Below are 18,602 nucleotides of genomic sequence, written 5' to 3' on the forward strand. Positions count from 1 at the left end.
GGAGGTCCTTCCATGTAGACTTCTTCCTTGAGTTCTCCATGTAGAAAGGCGTTTTTTACATCAAATTGATGAAGTGGCCAGTCTCTGTTTGCAGCTACTGAGAACAGGACCCTAATGGTATCGATTTTTTCTACCGGTGAAAAAGTTTATGAGTAATCAATACCATAGGTTTGAGTATAGCCTTTGGCCACAAGTCGAGCTTTGTATCTTTCAATTGTTCCATCAGCTTTGTGTTTTATTGTAAAGACCCATCGGCAACCAACTGGTTTCTTTGATTCTGGAAGAATACATTTTTCCCACGTATTGTTTGCTTTGAGAGCTTCCATTTCAATGTCCATTGCTTTCCTCCAGTTAGGAGATTTTAGGGCTTCTTCTACTGAGTTGGGAATTTTTTCAGAGTATAATGCGGAAGTGAATTGTTTGGCCTTTGTTGATAAGTTTCTTTTGACGATGTTTGCCATTGGATATCTTGATCTTCGGGGTTCCCTTTCAGGTGAGTACCTCCTTGGTGGAACTCCTCGAGTTGTCCTTGGAGGAAGAATGTACTGAGATTCAGTCGGTTGTTCTGGTTCTGTTTGTTGTTCAGGTTCATTTTGTGGTTCACTGTCATTTTGTGGTTCAGGTTCATCTTGACCTGGTTCAGGCCCATCTTGGTGTTCGGTTTGACCTGTACTATTTTCCTGTACTGACATATTTCTTTCATTCTCAGGGTTAGTAGCATTAGTTTCAGTAAATTCAGTACAAACCTCAGTACGGTCGGGGAGATCTTCGGCTGTGGTACTGACAGATGGAGTACTATGAGTTACTTCTTCTGGTGATGGTATGTCTAGCCAACTCACATTGTCATCAGATGTCGTCTCCCCCTGACTTGTGTGTTGGGTAGCATAGAAGTACTTGGTTTCCAAAAAATCACAGTTCATAGTAGTGAACATGTGCCTTTTCTTAGGACTGTAGCACCTATATCCCTTTTGATTGACACCATACCCGACAAAGACACATTTCTCAGCACATGCATCAAGTTTAGTTCGTTCATTTTTAGGTATATGAACAAACGCAGAGCATCCGAAGATTCGTGGTTTAAGAGTGAGATTTGAAGGTGGTTTATAAAATTTTGTTAAGGCTTCGAGAGGATTTTTAAGATCTAGGGCTCTAGTGGGGAGTCGATTAACAAGATAAGTTGCGGTGGCAAGGGCTTCTGGCCAAAAACTTTTTGGAACATTTGATTCAATCATTAAAGCACGAGTAATTTCTAAGAGGATTCAATTTTTCCTTTCTGCCACCCCATTTTGTTGAGGAGTATGTGGACACGTAGTTTGATGAATAATGCCATGTTTTTCACAAAAAAGACTCATTTGGGAGTTGAAAAATTCACCACCATTGTCGGATCGAAGAATTTGTATTGTACTTTTAAATTGAGTTTGAATCATGTTAAAAAACATGGTGAATTTGTCAAAGACCTCAGATTTGTTTTTTTTAAAAAATGTCCACGTCATACGAGTACAATCATCGATAAATAACAGAAAATATCGAAAGTTATGGCCCCCATTTACCCTCGCAGGTCCCCATACATCAGAATGAACTAAAGCAAAAGGACGTTCAGTTTTTGTATTACTCGTTTTATAAGAGTTTTGGTGGCTTTTGGCCAGAATACATGTTTCACACTGAAGTGTTTTATTTGAAGAAAACAAATTCGGAAATAAAATACTTAAATAGCTAGAAGAAGGATGACCAAGACGTCTATGCCATAACCAAGCTTGTCTGTCAGGGGTCCCGTGAGCTAGTAGAACATTACTGTCTTGAGTAACCTCATCAACATAGTATAACCCATCACATTCAGTACCACGACCAATTATCTCCCCGTTCTGATGTCCTGTAAGATACAAAATGTTGGGTGTAATAACACAATACAATTAAGTTCTTTAGTTACGTGAGTGACAGATAATAATTTGTGAGATAGGGCGGGAACGTATAAACAATTTTTAAGTTTTAATGTTGGGGATATTTCCACCGTTCCTCCCCCTTTAACTTGGATAACCCCTCTATTTGCAGTTTTAATCTTACTTTTGTTTGGTTTCGATTTATGAAAAATATCATTTTTATCAAACGTCATGGTGTCCGTAGCACCGAAATCAATAATCCATGCACCATTTTTTTGTTGTATTTGAAACGACATTAGTATAAGAAACGTTGTTATTATTTTTTTTAAAAACGGATTTATTTTTTATTGTCAAATTATTGTTATTATTAATATTACTAATAGTATATTGATTATCAGTATTATGATTATTATTATTATTACTATTATGATTATTTTTATTATTATTATTATTATTACTATTATTATTATTATTATTATTATTATTATTATTATTATTATTATTATTATTATTATTATTATTATTATTATTATTATTATTATTATTATTATTATTATTATTATTATTATTATTAATATTATTATTATGAATTAAGGACTGTCCAGAAAAAACATTTTGACTGGAGGGGTTTTTTTGTAAACATTGATATTTAAAGGTGTTATGTGGAGGGGTAGGGTCTAGGGAGGGTGTATTCTGTAAAATTGAAAAAGAATTTGGGGATAAAATCCCCAACCCTAATTCACCCGTCGTCATCCCCAAACCCATCTTACCTGCATTTGTCTCAGTGAGTAATCCGAAACCTGCTTTGGTGGTGGTGCCGGAGTTGTTGGCCTGTTGGTTACCTCCGGTAGCCGCCACCGGTGTTACAATTGCAGCTTTTCCTTTTTTATGGCCGTTGTTCCACCACTCAGGGTATCCTATGACCTTGAAACATTGCTCCTTCGTATGCCTTTTCATGCCACATTCGTCGCATTTCAGATTGTCTCGATCCCGGGATGATGACGAATAGTCTGACCGGCGGTGATTTTTAGATATAAGGCCATGGCCATCAGACTCTTTTGATCTTGATGCCGGAGCAACAAGGCCTGAAGCGATGCCGGAATGGGTAGGAATATCGGTTCGAGTACCAAAGATGGTTTGGTGGGCATTCTCTTTACGAATGGCAGCATATGCTGCTTCAACAGATGGTAATGGTTCGATTCTCAATAGTTCTCTTTTGATATTATCATGTTTCTGATCTAATGCATTTAAAAACTGAAATAGTTTTTGTTTAGACCGAATGTTATTGTATTTGATAATATCATTGGGATGTTCCATGGGATTTGGATCCCTCATCTCAATTTCCCCCCAAATACCCTGTAATTTAAGCCATAGTTCCTCTACTGACTTACCTTCTTGTTTGATGTTGTTTGCTTTTACATAGAGGTCGAAGGTCTGCAGCTTATCTTTTCCTGAACTATAGGTTGTAACAAGGGCATTCCAGAGAGCTTTTGCTGTTGGAAATTGAGTTAAGTTGCTTGCAATCTGTGGCTCAATATTTTGAATAAGCCATGAGAAAACCACAAGGTCTTCTTGGATCCATTTCTGGTTCTTACTGTCTGTTGGATCTTCAGTGAGATGATTGAGGAGGGCATCTGATTTACCTCCTATTGCAACCTTGATCATCCTAGACCAAAGAGCAAAGTTTGAATTGTTGAGGCTAACATTGATCTTCAATGAATCAGAAAGCCTTTGTGATTGAGATTCCAGGTTTGTTTGAAATAACTTAGCCAATTGGCTGGTTAATTCAGCAATTTGATTGTGTTGAGTTTGGCTGCTGTCACCCATGATAGCCCCTCAAACAGAAAAAAAACAGGCAAATGATGAGAATAAAGTGTTTGATTCGATCAATCACTGCTCTGATACCATATTGAAATAAAGAACAAGAGATTTGTATGAAAACTGATAGTGTTATTGATAATGATAATACTTGAATTGGTTTTTTACAATTACAATGTGTATGTATATATACACAGACACCAACGGTTGTATTCTATCTAAGGCAAGGAGCCTAATGAATAAATAAGGAAACTATGAGCTGTATTCTGGGCTGTCATTGTGCTGTATGTCAGAAGGGAAATGATGTAGAGCTGATCCCAAATAAGCTAAGTCTTTTACTTGTTTTCTAACACTTCAAGCTAGTACGAGAGATCGAATTAGTTCCCTGTAAAAATTTATACGAGTATTAAGTTTTGTTAGTGATTTTGGTGTCATCGGTCCATCTTGTGTGATAGTGATTTAATTGAGACAAATAGATTTCGAGTTAAGTTTATTACAAGTTAGTGTTTTAAATTGAAAAGTATAAGAATAATGATCGGTTGTATTGATTTTCTTTTTGTTCATACAATCTGAATTGTTATATTACAAAAATATTGAGTGTAAATATATACACTAAAGGGTTTTAACAGCTAATTCTACTAAAGGAAGGATCCAATAAACACTTTGGAACCCCTTTGTACATAAATGGAAAACAGCAGTGTTTGTGGCTGTTAATCTTGGCAGTATTGGTTGACATGTGACTTCTCTAAATCGGGAAATGATGAAGGTCAATCCCTTCTGATCCTGAGTCAACTTTCTTAAACAGATAACTTTCTTTTTGTCTTGTATTCTAACACTCCCCCTCAAGTTGAACAGTGGAGTTTCCAATGTTCAACTTGCCGAGAACTTCGCTGAAGAGTCTTCCGTTGACTGATTTGGTGAGAATGTCGGCCAATTGGTCTTCTGATCTTATATATGGTAAAGAAATTATTTCTGCATCCAACTTTTCTCTGATAAAGTGTCTATCCACTTCAACATGTTTTGTTCGATCATGTTGAACTGGATTTTCTGAGATAGCGATTGCTGCTTCATTATCTCAGATAATTTGGATAGCTTCTTCTGGCGGAAAGCCAATCTCTGTCAACAACTTCTTGATCCATAAGGCTTCAACTACTCCTTTTGCTATTCCTCAAAATTCTGACTCGGCACTTGAGAGTGATACAACCTTTTGTTTCTTACTCTTCCATGCAACTAGATTTCCTCCGACAAGTGTGAAGCATCCAGATGTAGATCTTCTATCCCCTTTTTCTCCAGCCCAGCTCGCATCTGTATATATCTGAGCCTTTAGGTGTCCATGTCTCTTAAAAATAACTCCATGATCCGCTGTTTTCTTCAAATATCTGATGATTCTCATTACAGCTTCCATATGGTGAACCTGTGGTTGATGCATGAATTGACTCACAACTTCAACTGCATGTGCTATATCAGGTCGAGTGTGAGCAAGATAGATGAGTTTCCCCACCATCCTTTGGTATTGCCCTTTATCAGCAAGGTCAGCATCATCTTCCATATACAGTTTCTGGTTTGGAATCATTGGAGTATCAGCTGGTTTGCAATCAATCATACCCGTTTCTGCAAGAAAATCAAGAACATACTTCTTTTGACAGATAAATATTTCCTGTTGCGATCGTAACACCTTAATCCTCAAAAATATGTAAGTCTGCCCAAGTCTTTCATTTCAAATTCTTTAAACAAGTTCATTTTTAAGTTAGAAATTTCCTCTTTATCATTTCCTGTTATTATCATATCATCAACATAAATGATTAAGCATGTAATTAAATTTCCTTTTCGTTTAAAAAAGAGAGTATGATCCGAGTTACTTTGTTAGAAATCATATTTTTTCATAAATAAAGTAAATCTCCCAAACCAAGCCTGTGGGGATTGTTTTAACCCATATAAAGATTTCTTAAGTCGACAATCTTCCCCATTTTTGAAGTTTCTGGAGAATCCTGGAGGAGCTTCCATATAGACTTCTTCTTTTAATTTACCATGTAGAAAGGCATTCTTCACATCAAATTGGTGAAGTGGCCATTCTTCATTTGCAGCAACTGAGAAAAGAACTCTGATGGTATCAATCTTCGTAACTGGAGGGAAAGTCTCGGAATAATCTATTCCATATTTTTGAGTATATCCCTTGGCAACTAGCCGGGCTTTGTATCTTTCAATGGTACCATCTGGTTTGTATTTTATTGTAAACACCCATCGATTCCCTACTAGTTTCTTTCCTTGAGGAATGACACATTTTTCCCATTTGTCACTTTTCTGGAGTGCTTCCATTTCTTCTTCCATGGCATTCTTCCATTTTTCAGATTTCATGGCTTGATCAACACTCGCTGGGATTTCTTCAGAATATAAAGCAGAGTTGAATTTTTGTGCTTCACTGGATAGGTTTCCTTGTGCAATATTAGCCATAGGATACCGTGACCTTTGAGCTTCTTTATCCGGAGAGTATCTTTTTGGTGGTATTCCTCTGTTTACTCTTTGTGGTAGAACGTATCTTTGTGTGGTTTCTGCAGAAGTTGAATTGTTTTGTTCTCCTTGTTCATTACTTGAGGAGATTTAGTTGGTTCAATGTTGGGTGTTTCGGGACCAGGGTTTGGTGATTCGGGATCAAGATTCGAGGATTCGGGATCAGGATTTGGTGATTCAGGACCAGGGTTTGGTGATTCGGGATCAGGATTTGGTGATTCGGGATCAAGATTCGAGGATTCGGGATCAGGATTTGGTGTGGATATTTGAATATTATCGGAATTGGGTGTTGGTGTTTGAATGTTACCAGTTTTAGGTATCCAGTTTATCCAACTGAGAGTGTCATTATCCTTTTTCTCCCCCTCACTCGTGAGTTGGGTATCATAAAAATACTCGGTTTTGACAAAGTCACAGTTCATTGTAGTAAAAACATGACGTCTTTTGGGACTATAACACCAATACCCCTTTTGGTTAATTCCATAACCCACCATGACACATTTTTCTGCACATGGATCTAATTTGGTACGTTCATTTTTTGGAATATGAACAAAGATCGTGCACCCAAATATTCGAGGTTCAATGCTAAATGAAGTCGGAAGGGTATGAAATTGAGAGAGAGTATCTTTCGGGGTTTTTGTGCCCAAAACTTTAGTAGGTAGTCGGTTAATGAGGTAGGTAGCGAAAGCAAGAGCTTCGGGCCAAAAACTTTTCGGAACTTTCGATTCAATTAATAATGCTCTTGTCATTTCTAAGAGTAGTCGATTTTTCCGTTCGGCTACTCCATTTTGTTCGGGAGTATGAGCACAAGATGTTTGGTGAATAATCCCTTTATCTTCACAAAATTGTTTCATTGACGTATTGACAAACTCACCCCCATTATCGGATCTTAAAATTTGTTTATTTTTGTTAAATTGAGTTTCTATCATTTTATAAAAAAGAGAAAATTTCTCAAAAACTTCTGACTTGTGAGTTAAAAAATAAATCCAGGTCATGTGTGAATAATCATCAATAAATAAGACAAAGTACCGAAAGTTTCTTCCTCCAACAATCGGTACAGGACCCCACACATCAGAATGGACTAAAGCAAAAGGAACTTCTTTTCTAGTGTTACTAGGTTTAAATGTATTTCGGTGACTTTTAGCCAAAATACAAGTTTCACAATTTAAAGCAACATTGGATGGGAAAAGACTTGGAAATAAAGAGTGTAAGTATCCGGCAGATGGGTGACCTAACCTCCTATGCCATAACCAAGCTTCCCTCGTAAGTGTTCTGTGAGCAAGCATCACGGTACCTTGTTGGGTTACTTCGTTCATCTAATGACCCGTCCTAATCCATCCGGACGAAGTCCATATCGATTACAAACGATTCACAACAGTTGATTACATCGCGAGGTAATTGACCTCTATATGATACATTTTACAAACATTGCATTCGTTTTTAAAAGACAAACTTTCATTACATCGATAGTTGACAGGCATGTATACCATTTAATTGACTTAATTATAATCTTGATGAACTCAACGAATCGAATGCAACGTCTTTTGAAATATGTAATGAATGACTCCAAGTAATATCTCTAATATGAGCAAATGCACAGCAGGAGATTTCTTTCGTACCTGAGAATAACCATGCTTTCAAGTGTCAACCAAAAGGTTGGTGAGTTCATTAGTTTAACATAAATAATCATTTCCATCATTTTAATAGACCACAAGATTTTCATTTCCATTTCTCATAAATATACGTCCCATGCATAGAGACAAAAATCATTCATATGGATTGAACACCTGGTAACCGACATTAACAAGATGCATATAAGAATATCCCCTATCATTCCGGGAAATCCTTCGGACATGATATAAATGAATTCGAAGTACTAAAGCATCCGGTACTTTGGATGGGGTTCGTTAGGCCCAATAGATCTATCTTTAGGATTCGCGTCAATTAGTAGATCGGTTTACTAATTCTTAGGTTACCAAGCAAAAGGGGCATATTCGGCTTCGATCATTCAACCATATAATGTAGTTTCAATTACTTGTGTCTATTTCGTAAAACATTTATAAAAGCGCATGTATTCTCAGTCCCAAAAATATATATAGCAAAAGCATTTAAAAAAGGGAGTAATGAAACTCACAGTACTGTATTTTGTAGTAAAAATACATATGACGATATTGAACGACTGAACAATGCAGGGTTTGCCTCAGATTCACGAACCTATATCATTTGTATATTTATTAATATACATAATTGTAATCGAATAATATATATATATAAATTTATTAGTTTTATACTTTTTATATTAATAATATATATATGTTTCATATATTAATTTTGTTATATAAAATATTACTTTACATTATGTTATATGTATTATATATATATATATATATATATATATATATATATATATATATATATATATATATATATATATATCATTTGTTTGTTAAAAATAGAAATTTTAGTAATACTACGATATAAATGATAATAATCATAAGACTTAATATTACTAAATAATGTATTATTGTTAATAATTATATTAATGATATTAATAATGATATTTATAATAATAACTGTGAAATATAAATTTTTTGGTTAATGATACTTATCATAATGATTTTAGCAATTACATATTAATAACACTTATTATAATATAAATAATCATACTTATAATGGTAATAATAATAACATTACTAATCATGATACTTATAATGATAATTGTATTACTAATAATAATTATAATACTCGTAATGATACTAATAATAATGTTATTCTTCATAAAATGATACAAATATTAATTTTTAATGATAGAAATAATAATCATAACGCTAATAATGATATTAATACTATATTGATAATAATAATATTAGTGATACTTATTAATACTAATGATAATATGGTCCCTAATGTTTATATATATATATATATATATATATATATATATATATATATATATATATATATATATATATATATATATATATATATATATATATATACTTATGATATTAGTAGTAATAATAATTATAATACTCAATAATAACAATAATCATAACAATCTTATTACTAGTGGTAATCCTAATAATAATACTTTTATTCATAATAATAATGATAAGCCTGAAATGATACTAATACTTTTAATTATGATAATAATAATAATAACAATTATGATACTTATAATAATATTTCATAATAATGTTAATAATAATAATAATGATCATAATTATAATAGTAATACCACATATATTAATATTAGTGATAATAACAATAATATTAAGTAATGATAATAATATTTGTAATAATAACAATTTTAACAATAATAAATACCACTAGCAATAATAATAATAATAATAATAATAATAATAATAATAATAATAATAATAATAATAATAATAATAATAATAATAATAAAAATAATAATGATAATGGAATTGGAAATAAAAGTATATACCCTTTAAAAAAATTCCTCTAAAAAAGAATTGCCCAAGATGAGACTTGAACCCGAGACCTCCCGCTTACTCCCACACATACTAAACCATTTGGGCTGATGCCCCTTATCCGATTTAAAATACCCATTAAATAGATTTAACCCGTAATTATTTACCCTTCTGTTTTCTTCTCTAACAGTAACAAACAACTCCATCAATTCATCACCCAACAATTCAAGTTCCCAAATTAATTGTAGTTTTAAAATAGAAATAAGAACATTTAATACATGTATAAATTAGTTAGCAAACAAGAAAAGAAGTAAATTAAAAAAAAATCAAAACATCATATGCTGTTCGACGCTATGCAAAAGAGAAAAAAAAAGTTGATTGTACAAAAGAGAACGTTTTAGCTAAATCTTTCAACATAAATTGTGTTTTAATTCACTCCTAAAAAACTTTTAAAATTGTCAATTTAACTGAAATTAAAACATAAAACGCGAATTTGATCAATTACAATTCGGTTGACTTTTTCTTCATAAACTTTGACTTAGAAATTAAGATTCAATTGAAATAGTTAGTGTTTGAAAACTTACAGATACATCACATGGACGATTCCTAACACTCGTGTATTTTTAGATTTTGAGATTAATTTCAAAATCAAACTTTGGCTAAAAAGGTTAAGTTACAGGGGTAGCGAGCTTCTCGTTTCTGTTTAAAAAAAAATAATAGAAGTTCAAAGTTTACAATGGATTTTGATAATGAAAGAAAAAAAAATCAAAGGAATCTGTTTTAATAAAATCATGAGCTGAATGATTGATATAGATCGAGGGACACAGCATCACGAGAAGAACAGAGAAAGAAAAAAAATAAGAAAGTTATAACAGATGGTGAAACATTACGCCTTATATCAATTTATATAAATTAGTATTTTCTTTTTATAGCCATATTTAATTATCTGTTATATATTGTCTTTTATATATTTATATCTACTTTTATAAAGTATGTTATCAATATTAACATTGAATATATATACATATATATATATATATATATATACATATATATATATATATATATACATATATATATATATATATATATATATATATATATATATATATATAAGTAATAATAATAATCCTAATTAATAAGATTTATATTTATGATACTTATTGTTAATTATAGAATACTAATTATAATAATAATAATAGAAATAGAAATACTTATAATAATAAAAGTGAATATAATAATAATATAATGATATTAGTATTAATATAATATTACTAGAAGTAATAAAATTATAACAACTATATTTTAACTTACATTATATTTTATTAATTATGTAATATCATGTAACACATTCTATAATAACTTATATTGGATATTAAATTTTTATATATATTAATATACATACATTAATAATTAAATATAGATTTCTTAAATATATACTATATATAATTATGTTTTAAATAACAAACCTTATATATATATTGGAGCAAATAAACCTAAAGTATAACATTATACATTTAATAGATTGTTAATGTTGACATATCATGTTCGAAATCACTTATGTTCAATATGCTCTAAGTATTCAAAATACAAGTTTCTAGTTATATTAAGTTATCTTAAATCCCATAATAGTTTATTTATATATTTAATTTATTATTTATAAATATTTACATATATAATTCTCTATACATATATTTCTGTTTACAATTAGAGGTTCGTGAATTGTCGGGAATAGCCAAAGGTTAATTGAATGTATGACAACAGTTCAAAATTTTGAGATTCAAGTTTACAGACTTTGTTTATCGTGTCAAAATCATATAAAGATTAAGTTTAAATTTGGTCGGAAATTCCTGGGTCGTCACAGTACCTACCCGTTAAAGAAATTTCGTCCCGAAATTTGAGTGAGGTGGTCATGGTTAACAATAAAAATGTTTTCATGACGAATATGAGTTGATAGATAGAGTTTTATCATCATTGAGTAATATGGATAAAACAATTCGATTATTCAAAGAGCACGAATGAAAGCTATCACAAAAGAGTGAAATGAGTATATGCAGGTTTATCCTAACCGGTGACGTAGTCACTGTTGATTTTAGAAAATAAGGTGCGTCTTAGCTTTTGACGTTGTTTTGCTTGAATTCCGGAATTCAAGGGATTAAAAAAAAAATCTTCGAAATCTAAAAGATTTGATTCTTCGGTGAATAAGGAAATTAAGATTTCTATAATCAATTACGGTGATCTGTCTCGATTGTTACGTCTGATTTTTCCTTTATAAATTAAGCCCTTCCGCTCCATTATTCACACCATTCCTATACTTTCTTTCTTATTTCATACATCTAAACGACTGTGAAAATGCTTAATCCAGTTCTAATCCTTGTCCTTATCCTGGCTATCACAACACTCATTCTCCTTTTTCAATTTCCACCGGAGAATTCTATTTTCTTCTACTTCGCCCTTGGTGTTATATTGTTTTTAATTCTCCCGTGTCTTTATGTTGCGATAAACATTGACATACACGGTTTGTAATTTATGTGTTGTTATCAGGCTTTATATTATCCCTTATATTTCGAAGTCCCTTCTTCTGTTTTCCATAATCATTGTCATCCACAGTTAATGCTCTCTCTTATTTGCTGCGATTTATACCCCATTTCTATTTCGGAGCTCCATGCTCTTTTTTTTCCCCAAGTAATCGTCCAAAATTCATAGGTATGGAGTTTCGAATGATTATAATGTTCTAAGCAGGAAGGAACGTGATAGCACAATTTGATTTTCAAATTTATCAAAATTACTGAGGATAGAACTATCAAGAATATGCTTTCTTGATATGTTCAGAAGTTAAGCAGAATGACAGAGTTATATAACATGGCACATGATGACGTTATGATCCGTGAATCATCATGTCCCATTAGAAACTCAGCATGGCTTACTGTAATATAATCACGTTGATCAAGTGTCATTATATTATACTAACTCATGCATCAATTCCCAACGCTAATTAAAAAATATTCATAATTTAAACTCGAATTTTAAAGAATTTTAGAAACTAAAGTAGTTTCCTTTATGATGTAATATAGATAGCACGAAGAGATAAATAATTTCGGATGAGAATATTTATGAAAATATCTTTAGAAATATCGAAGATATTTATGATGATATTTTGGAGTTTCTAAGTTCGATGGTTGATGCGGAAGATTTTTCGCAAGATTTTAACATGAATACGGAGTAAGATATTCGTTGAAGGTTTCATCGGATCCAAAATTACCTGGATTCTTTGAATATATGGTATGGTCCTTGTATTTGTCCTTGGTCTCCTTCGTGGTTAGCTCAATCGGTTTTCCAGTTCCAACTTTTCTGAGCTTTTCCAACATACTATTCTTTATCACAAACTTTCGATGATTAAGGTCGTTTACGGTTATCTATGGTTTCTGCTGCTTCATTCAGATTTTTCAACATTCGGAGTATTAATTTGTGACTGAGTGCTTTTCAGAACATCAGAATGAGAGATCATAATTCTAAGAGATAAATGTCATACATATAATTGTTGATGTAGATATGCTGTGAGTTTTCAAAGTACTGATTGCTGATTCCTGGTAATTGTTATGGCAGTTCTCGTTACAAGATGCGGATGAGTATATGATAGGGTTTCAATGAATAATATAATGATTTGTCAGAGAGATTTAAGCCAAAAGCAACGAGGTTGCTGATACGTCTGCTGGTAATATGGTGGAATATAAAAGAATTCTCCGGTATCAAAAGGGTAATTGTATATATCAGGATTATAGTAAGGCTACTTCGAATGAAAAGTCAAAGTTGACTTGCTGGAGCTGTGACAAAATTGGCTACTTTGAAAAGGGATCGCAAAGTTATTTTTGCTAATAAATGCCAAAGGATCTGATGCGGCTACGTGTTAAACTTTTACTCAGTTGCCGAGAGTTTCTCAGGTGCATAACTATATGCATAAATCTTTCCTTCCGTAGATGAAGTGCGGTTGATTCATCCTATCGATTGAGGTGTTTTCAAGAATCATGAAAGGTTTGAACGCAGATTGTAATCGCCAAGATACAAATGGGGTTTAAGATAAAATCAAGTGGCAAACTTGAAGAAATGTTTAGTTTCATATGTTATAATCAATATTTTAATTCATTTTAATTGTCCAATGTTATTAGTCCACAGTCGATAGTCCACAGTTAACAGTCCAATAATTCATATATAGTTTAATATATAATATTCAAATTAATTAATACGTGTCGTGACCCGTATACGTCTCAGACTCGATCACAACTCAAAGTATATATATTATTATAGAATCAACCTCAACCCTGTATAGCGAACTCGATCATTACAGCATATAGAGTGTCTATGGTTATTCCAAATAATATATATATATATATATATATATATATATATATATATATATATATATATATATATATATATATATATATATATATATATATATATATATATATATATATATATATATATGTCAAAACCTTGTATACGTGTCCCGATATTTAAAGTGCGTAAAATAAATAACATAAATTTTAAATGACGATAAATAAAGTACGTAACGTAAATAACAGAAATTAAATGACAATAAATAAAATGCGTAAAGTAAATAACAGAAATTAAATGACGATAAATAAAATTGCGAGAATTAAAATTACGATAAAATAAATTGCGATAATTAAATTGCGATAAATAAATTGCGATAATTAAAATGTAATACGGAATTAACAGTTAGCTAGGAACAGTTAGCTAGGATTTCGTTAGCGTAGATTCTTAACCAAATTTCTCATAGTTAATTTGTTTGTTTCTAACAAATTTTATTTTGTCCAACGTTTTCTTCATTATGCCACTTGTTGGATTCTGATAGGTCAAAATCCAAATATAAAATTGAATGAAAATGGTTATTCTGTGGTGAACGAATTCGTATATCTGTGGATGTAAGTAGGATAGTAAATGACTGTTGAATCAGATTCGAAGAATGTACAATGTAACTTATTAATGTGAAATCTAAATATTCCTCGGGTATTACCTACCCGTTAAAATATTTTCACCATTAACAGTTTGTACAAAAGAATTATTAATTACAATCTTTATGAAAACATATATACATATATATTTTCTTCAGATGTAATCATGGATTTAATGAGTTAATATGATATTAAACTCATTTGATTTACCGTTAGAACGAGAATATATAATCTCTAAAACATTAAAGATTACATAATCGCCATATCGAACGAAAATAATTGATGTAGAACGATTCGTAGAACGATGATCATACTCGAGGTACAGAATGAGATGTTGAGGCATGGATTGTTGAAACTTGGGTTATTGGTGGTACTGGTGTTGTTACTGATGATACTATTGGTGCCGGTGTTGTTGCTGAAGCTGGTACGTTTTGCACCATATTTTCCAAGACTACAACTCGGGCGCGAAGTTCGTTGACTTCTTCTATTATTCCGGGATGATTATCGGTTGGAATGGGTGGATGAATAAGGTTTAGAATCTATTTTATGATATAGTCGTGGCGAGATACTCTAGAAATGAGAGAGAAAATGGTGTTTCAGATTGGTTCGCCGGTAAGTGTTTCAAGTTTTTTTTTCCCGCCAAAACATGAATTTGATTGATGGAAAGGTTCGCCTTCTTTTCGTCTCCATTAATTATGTCGACTATGAACCCATCAGATGAATTGGGGATGGATGATTGGTTGATTCATTCTAGTGATGCTACTTCCGGAGCTTAGGTGAATATCCATGTCGGAATAGCTGTCGGAATCTGAGGAATTTGAACTAGTTGAGGGATTCATCTCGTACGATCAGATGAAGTATTTTCGATAAGAAATAGATTATAGGATGTAGATTAGTACCCTGCAATACATAATTTACATATGCATATATGATACTAAAATCTCATAAGTTAAGGAGGAATCTACGGAATACGACAGGTAAAGTTTACAGTAACAGGTACGCTAAGATATGGATTAGCAGATACACTAAGATATGAACTTGTCTATACACTATTCATGCAATCAATGCAGTAAGATGTGTCTAGACTAAGAATGATAAGCAGGTAATTTCCTAAGGATGATAAGTAGATGATTTTCAACACGAAATGATAAGCAAAACTTTTGACATGCAGACACGGTCGAAGTCCAGACTCACTAATGCATCCTAACGACTTATTAGTTAGACACACTAATGCAGACCTGGTTAGCTGAGACCACCGCTCTGATACCAACTCTAATTACCCGTCCTAATCCATCCGGACGAAGTCCATATCGATTACAAATGATTCACAACAGTTGATTACATCGCGAGGTAATTGACCTCTATATGATACATTTTACAAATATTATATTCGTTTTTAAAAGACAAACTTTCATTACATCGACAGTTGACAGGAATTTATACCATTTCATAATATATCCAAATATAATTGACTTAATTATAATCTTGATGAACTCAACGACTCGAATGCAATGTCTTTGAAATATGTAATGAATGACTCTAAGTAATATCTCTAATATGAGCAAATGCACAGCGGAAGATTTCTTTCGTATCTGAGAATAAACATGCTTTCAAGTGTCAACCAAAAGGTTGGTGAGTTCATTAGTTTAACATAAATAATCATTTCCATCATTTTAATAGACCACAAGATTTTCATTTCCATTTCTCATAAATATACATCCCATGCATAGAGACAAAAATCATTCATATGGATTGAACACCTGGTAACCGACATTAACAAGATGCATATAAGAATATCCCCTATCATTCCGGGAAATCCTTCGGACATGATATAAACGAATTCGAAGTACTAAAGCATCCGGTACTTTGGATGGGGTTCGTTAGGCCCAATAGATCTATCTTTAGGATTCACGTCAATTAGTAGATCAGTTTACTAATTCTTAGGTTACCAAGCAAAAGGGGCATATTCGGCTTGATCATTCAACCATATAATGTAGTTTCGATTACTTGTGTCTATTTCGTAAAACATTTATAAAAGCGCATGTATTCTCAGTCCCAAAAATATATATAGCAAAAGCATTTAAAAAAGGGAGTAATGAAACTCACAGTACTGTATTTTGTAGTAAAAATACATATGACGATATTGAATGACTGAACAATGCAGGGTTTGCCTCGGATTCACGAACCTATATCATTTGTATATTTATTAATATACATAATTGTAATCGAATAATATATATATAAATTTATTAGTTTTATACTTTTTATATTAATAATATATATGTTTCATATATTTATTTTGTTATATAAAATATTAATTTTCATTATGTTATATGTATTAATTATATATATATATATATATATATATATATATATATATATATATATATATATATATATATATATATATATATATATATATATATATATATATATATATATATATATATATATATATATATATATATATATATATATATATATATATATATATATATCATTTGTTTGTTAAAAATAGAAATTTTAGTAATACTACGATATAAATGATAATAATCATAAGACTTAATATTACTAAATAAGGTATTATTGTTAATAATTATATTAATGATATTAATAATGATATTTATAATAATAACTGTGAAATATAAATTTTTCGGTTAATGATACTTATCATAATGATTTTAGCAATTACATATTAATAACACTTATTATAATATAAATAATCATACTTATAATGGTAATAATAATAACATTACTAATCATGATACTTATAATGATAATTGTATTACTAAAAATAATTATAATACTCGTAATGATACTAATAATAATGTTATTCTTCATAAAATGATACAAATATTAATTTTTAATGATAGAAATAATAATCATAACCCTAATAATGATATTAATACTATATTGATAATAATAATATTAGTGATACTTATTAATACTATTGATAATATGGTCCCTAATGTTTATATATATATATATATATATATATATATATATATATATATATATATATATATACTTATGATATTAGTAGTAATAATAATTATAATACTCAATAATAACAATAATCATAACAATCTTATTACTAGTAGTAATCCTAATAATAATACTTTTATTCATAATAATAATGATAAGCCTGAAATGATACTAATACTTTTAATTATGATAATAATAATAATAACAATTATGATACTTATAATAATATTTCATAATAATGTTAATAATAATAATAATGATCATAATTATAATAGTAATACCACATATATTAATATTAGTGATAATAACAATAATATTAAGTAATGATAATAATATTTGTAATAATAACAATTTTAACAATAATAAATACCACTAGCAATAATAATAATAATAATAATAATAATAATAATAATAATAATAATAATAATAATAATAATAATAATAATAATAATAATAATAATAATAATAATAATGATAATGATAATGGAATTGGAAATAAAAGTATATACCCTTTAAAAAAATTCCTCTAAAAAAGAATTGCCCAAGATGAGACTTGAACCCGAGACCTCCCGCTTACTCCCATACACACTAAACCATTTGGGCTGATGCCCCTTATCCGATTTAAAATACCCATTAAATAGATTTAACCCGTAATTATTTACCCTTCTATTTTCTTCTCTAACAGTAACAAACAACTCCATCAATTCATCACCCAACAATTCGAGTTCCCAAATTAATTGTAGTTTTAAAATAGAAATAAGAACATTTAATACATGTATAAATTAGTTAGAAAATGAGAAAAGAAGTAAATTAAAAAAAAAATCAAAACAGCATATGCTGTTCGACGCTATGCAAAAGTAAAAAAAAATTTGATTGTACAAAAGAGAACATTTTAGCTAAATCTTTCAACACAAATTATGTTTTAATTCACTCCTAAAAAACTTTTAAAATTGTCAATTAACTGAAATTAAAACATAAAACGCGAATTTGATCAATTACAATTC

At 30.5% G+C, this 18,602-nt stretch overlaps 1 protein-coding gene across 1 annotated transcript; it reads right to left on the minus strand.

Moving 5' to 3' along the window:
- Positions 1-1,259: 1,259 nt before the first annotated feature.
- On the minus strand, positions 1,260-3,704 carry LOC139840858 (uncharacterized). The gene is made up of 2 exons (XM_071831100.1): positions 2,648-3,704; positions 1,260-1,870 (listed from the first exon to the last, which is right to left on the minus strand). The coding sequence occupies exons 1-2, from the start codon at positions 3,702-3,704 to the stop codon at positions 1,260-1,262; spliced, it is 1,668 nt and encodes a 555-aa protein (XP_071687201.1).
- Between the last annotated feature and the right edge of the window lie 14,898 nt (positions 3,705-18,602).

Source organism: Rutidosis leptorrhynchoides, chromosome 4, assembly GCF_046630445.1.
Source record: "Rutidosis leptorrhynchoides isolate AG116_Rl617_1_P2 chromosome 4, CSIRO_AGI_Rlap_v1, whole genome shotgun sequence".
Classification (NCBI taxonomy): domain Eukaryota; kingdom Viridiplantae; phylum Streptophyta; class Magnoliopsida; order Asterales; family Asteraceae; genus Rutidosis; species Rutidosis leptorrhynchoides.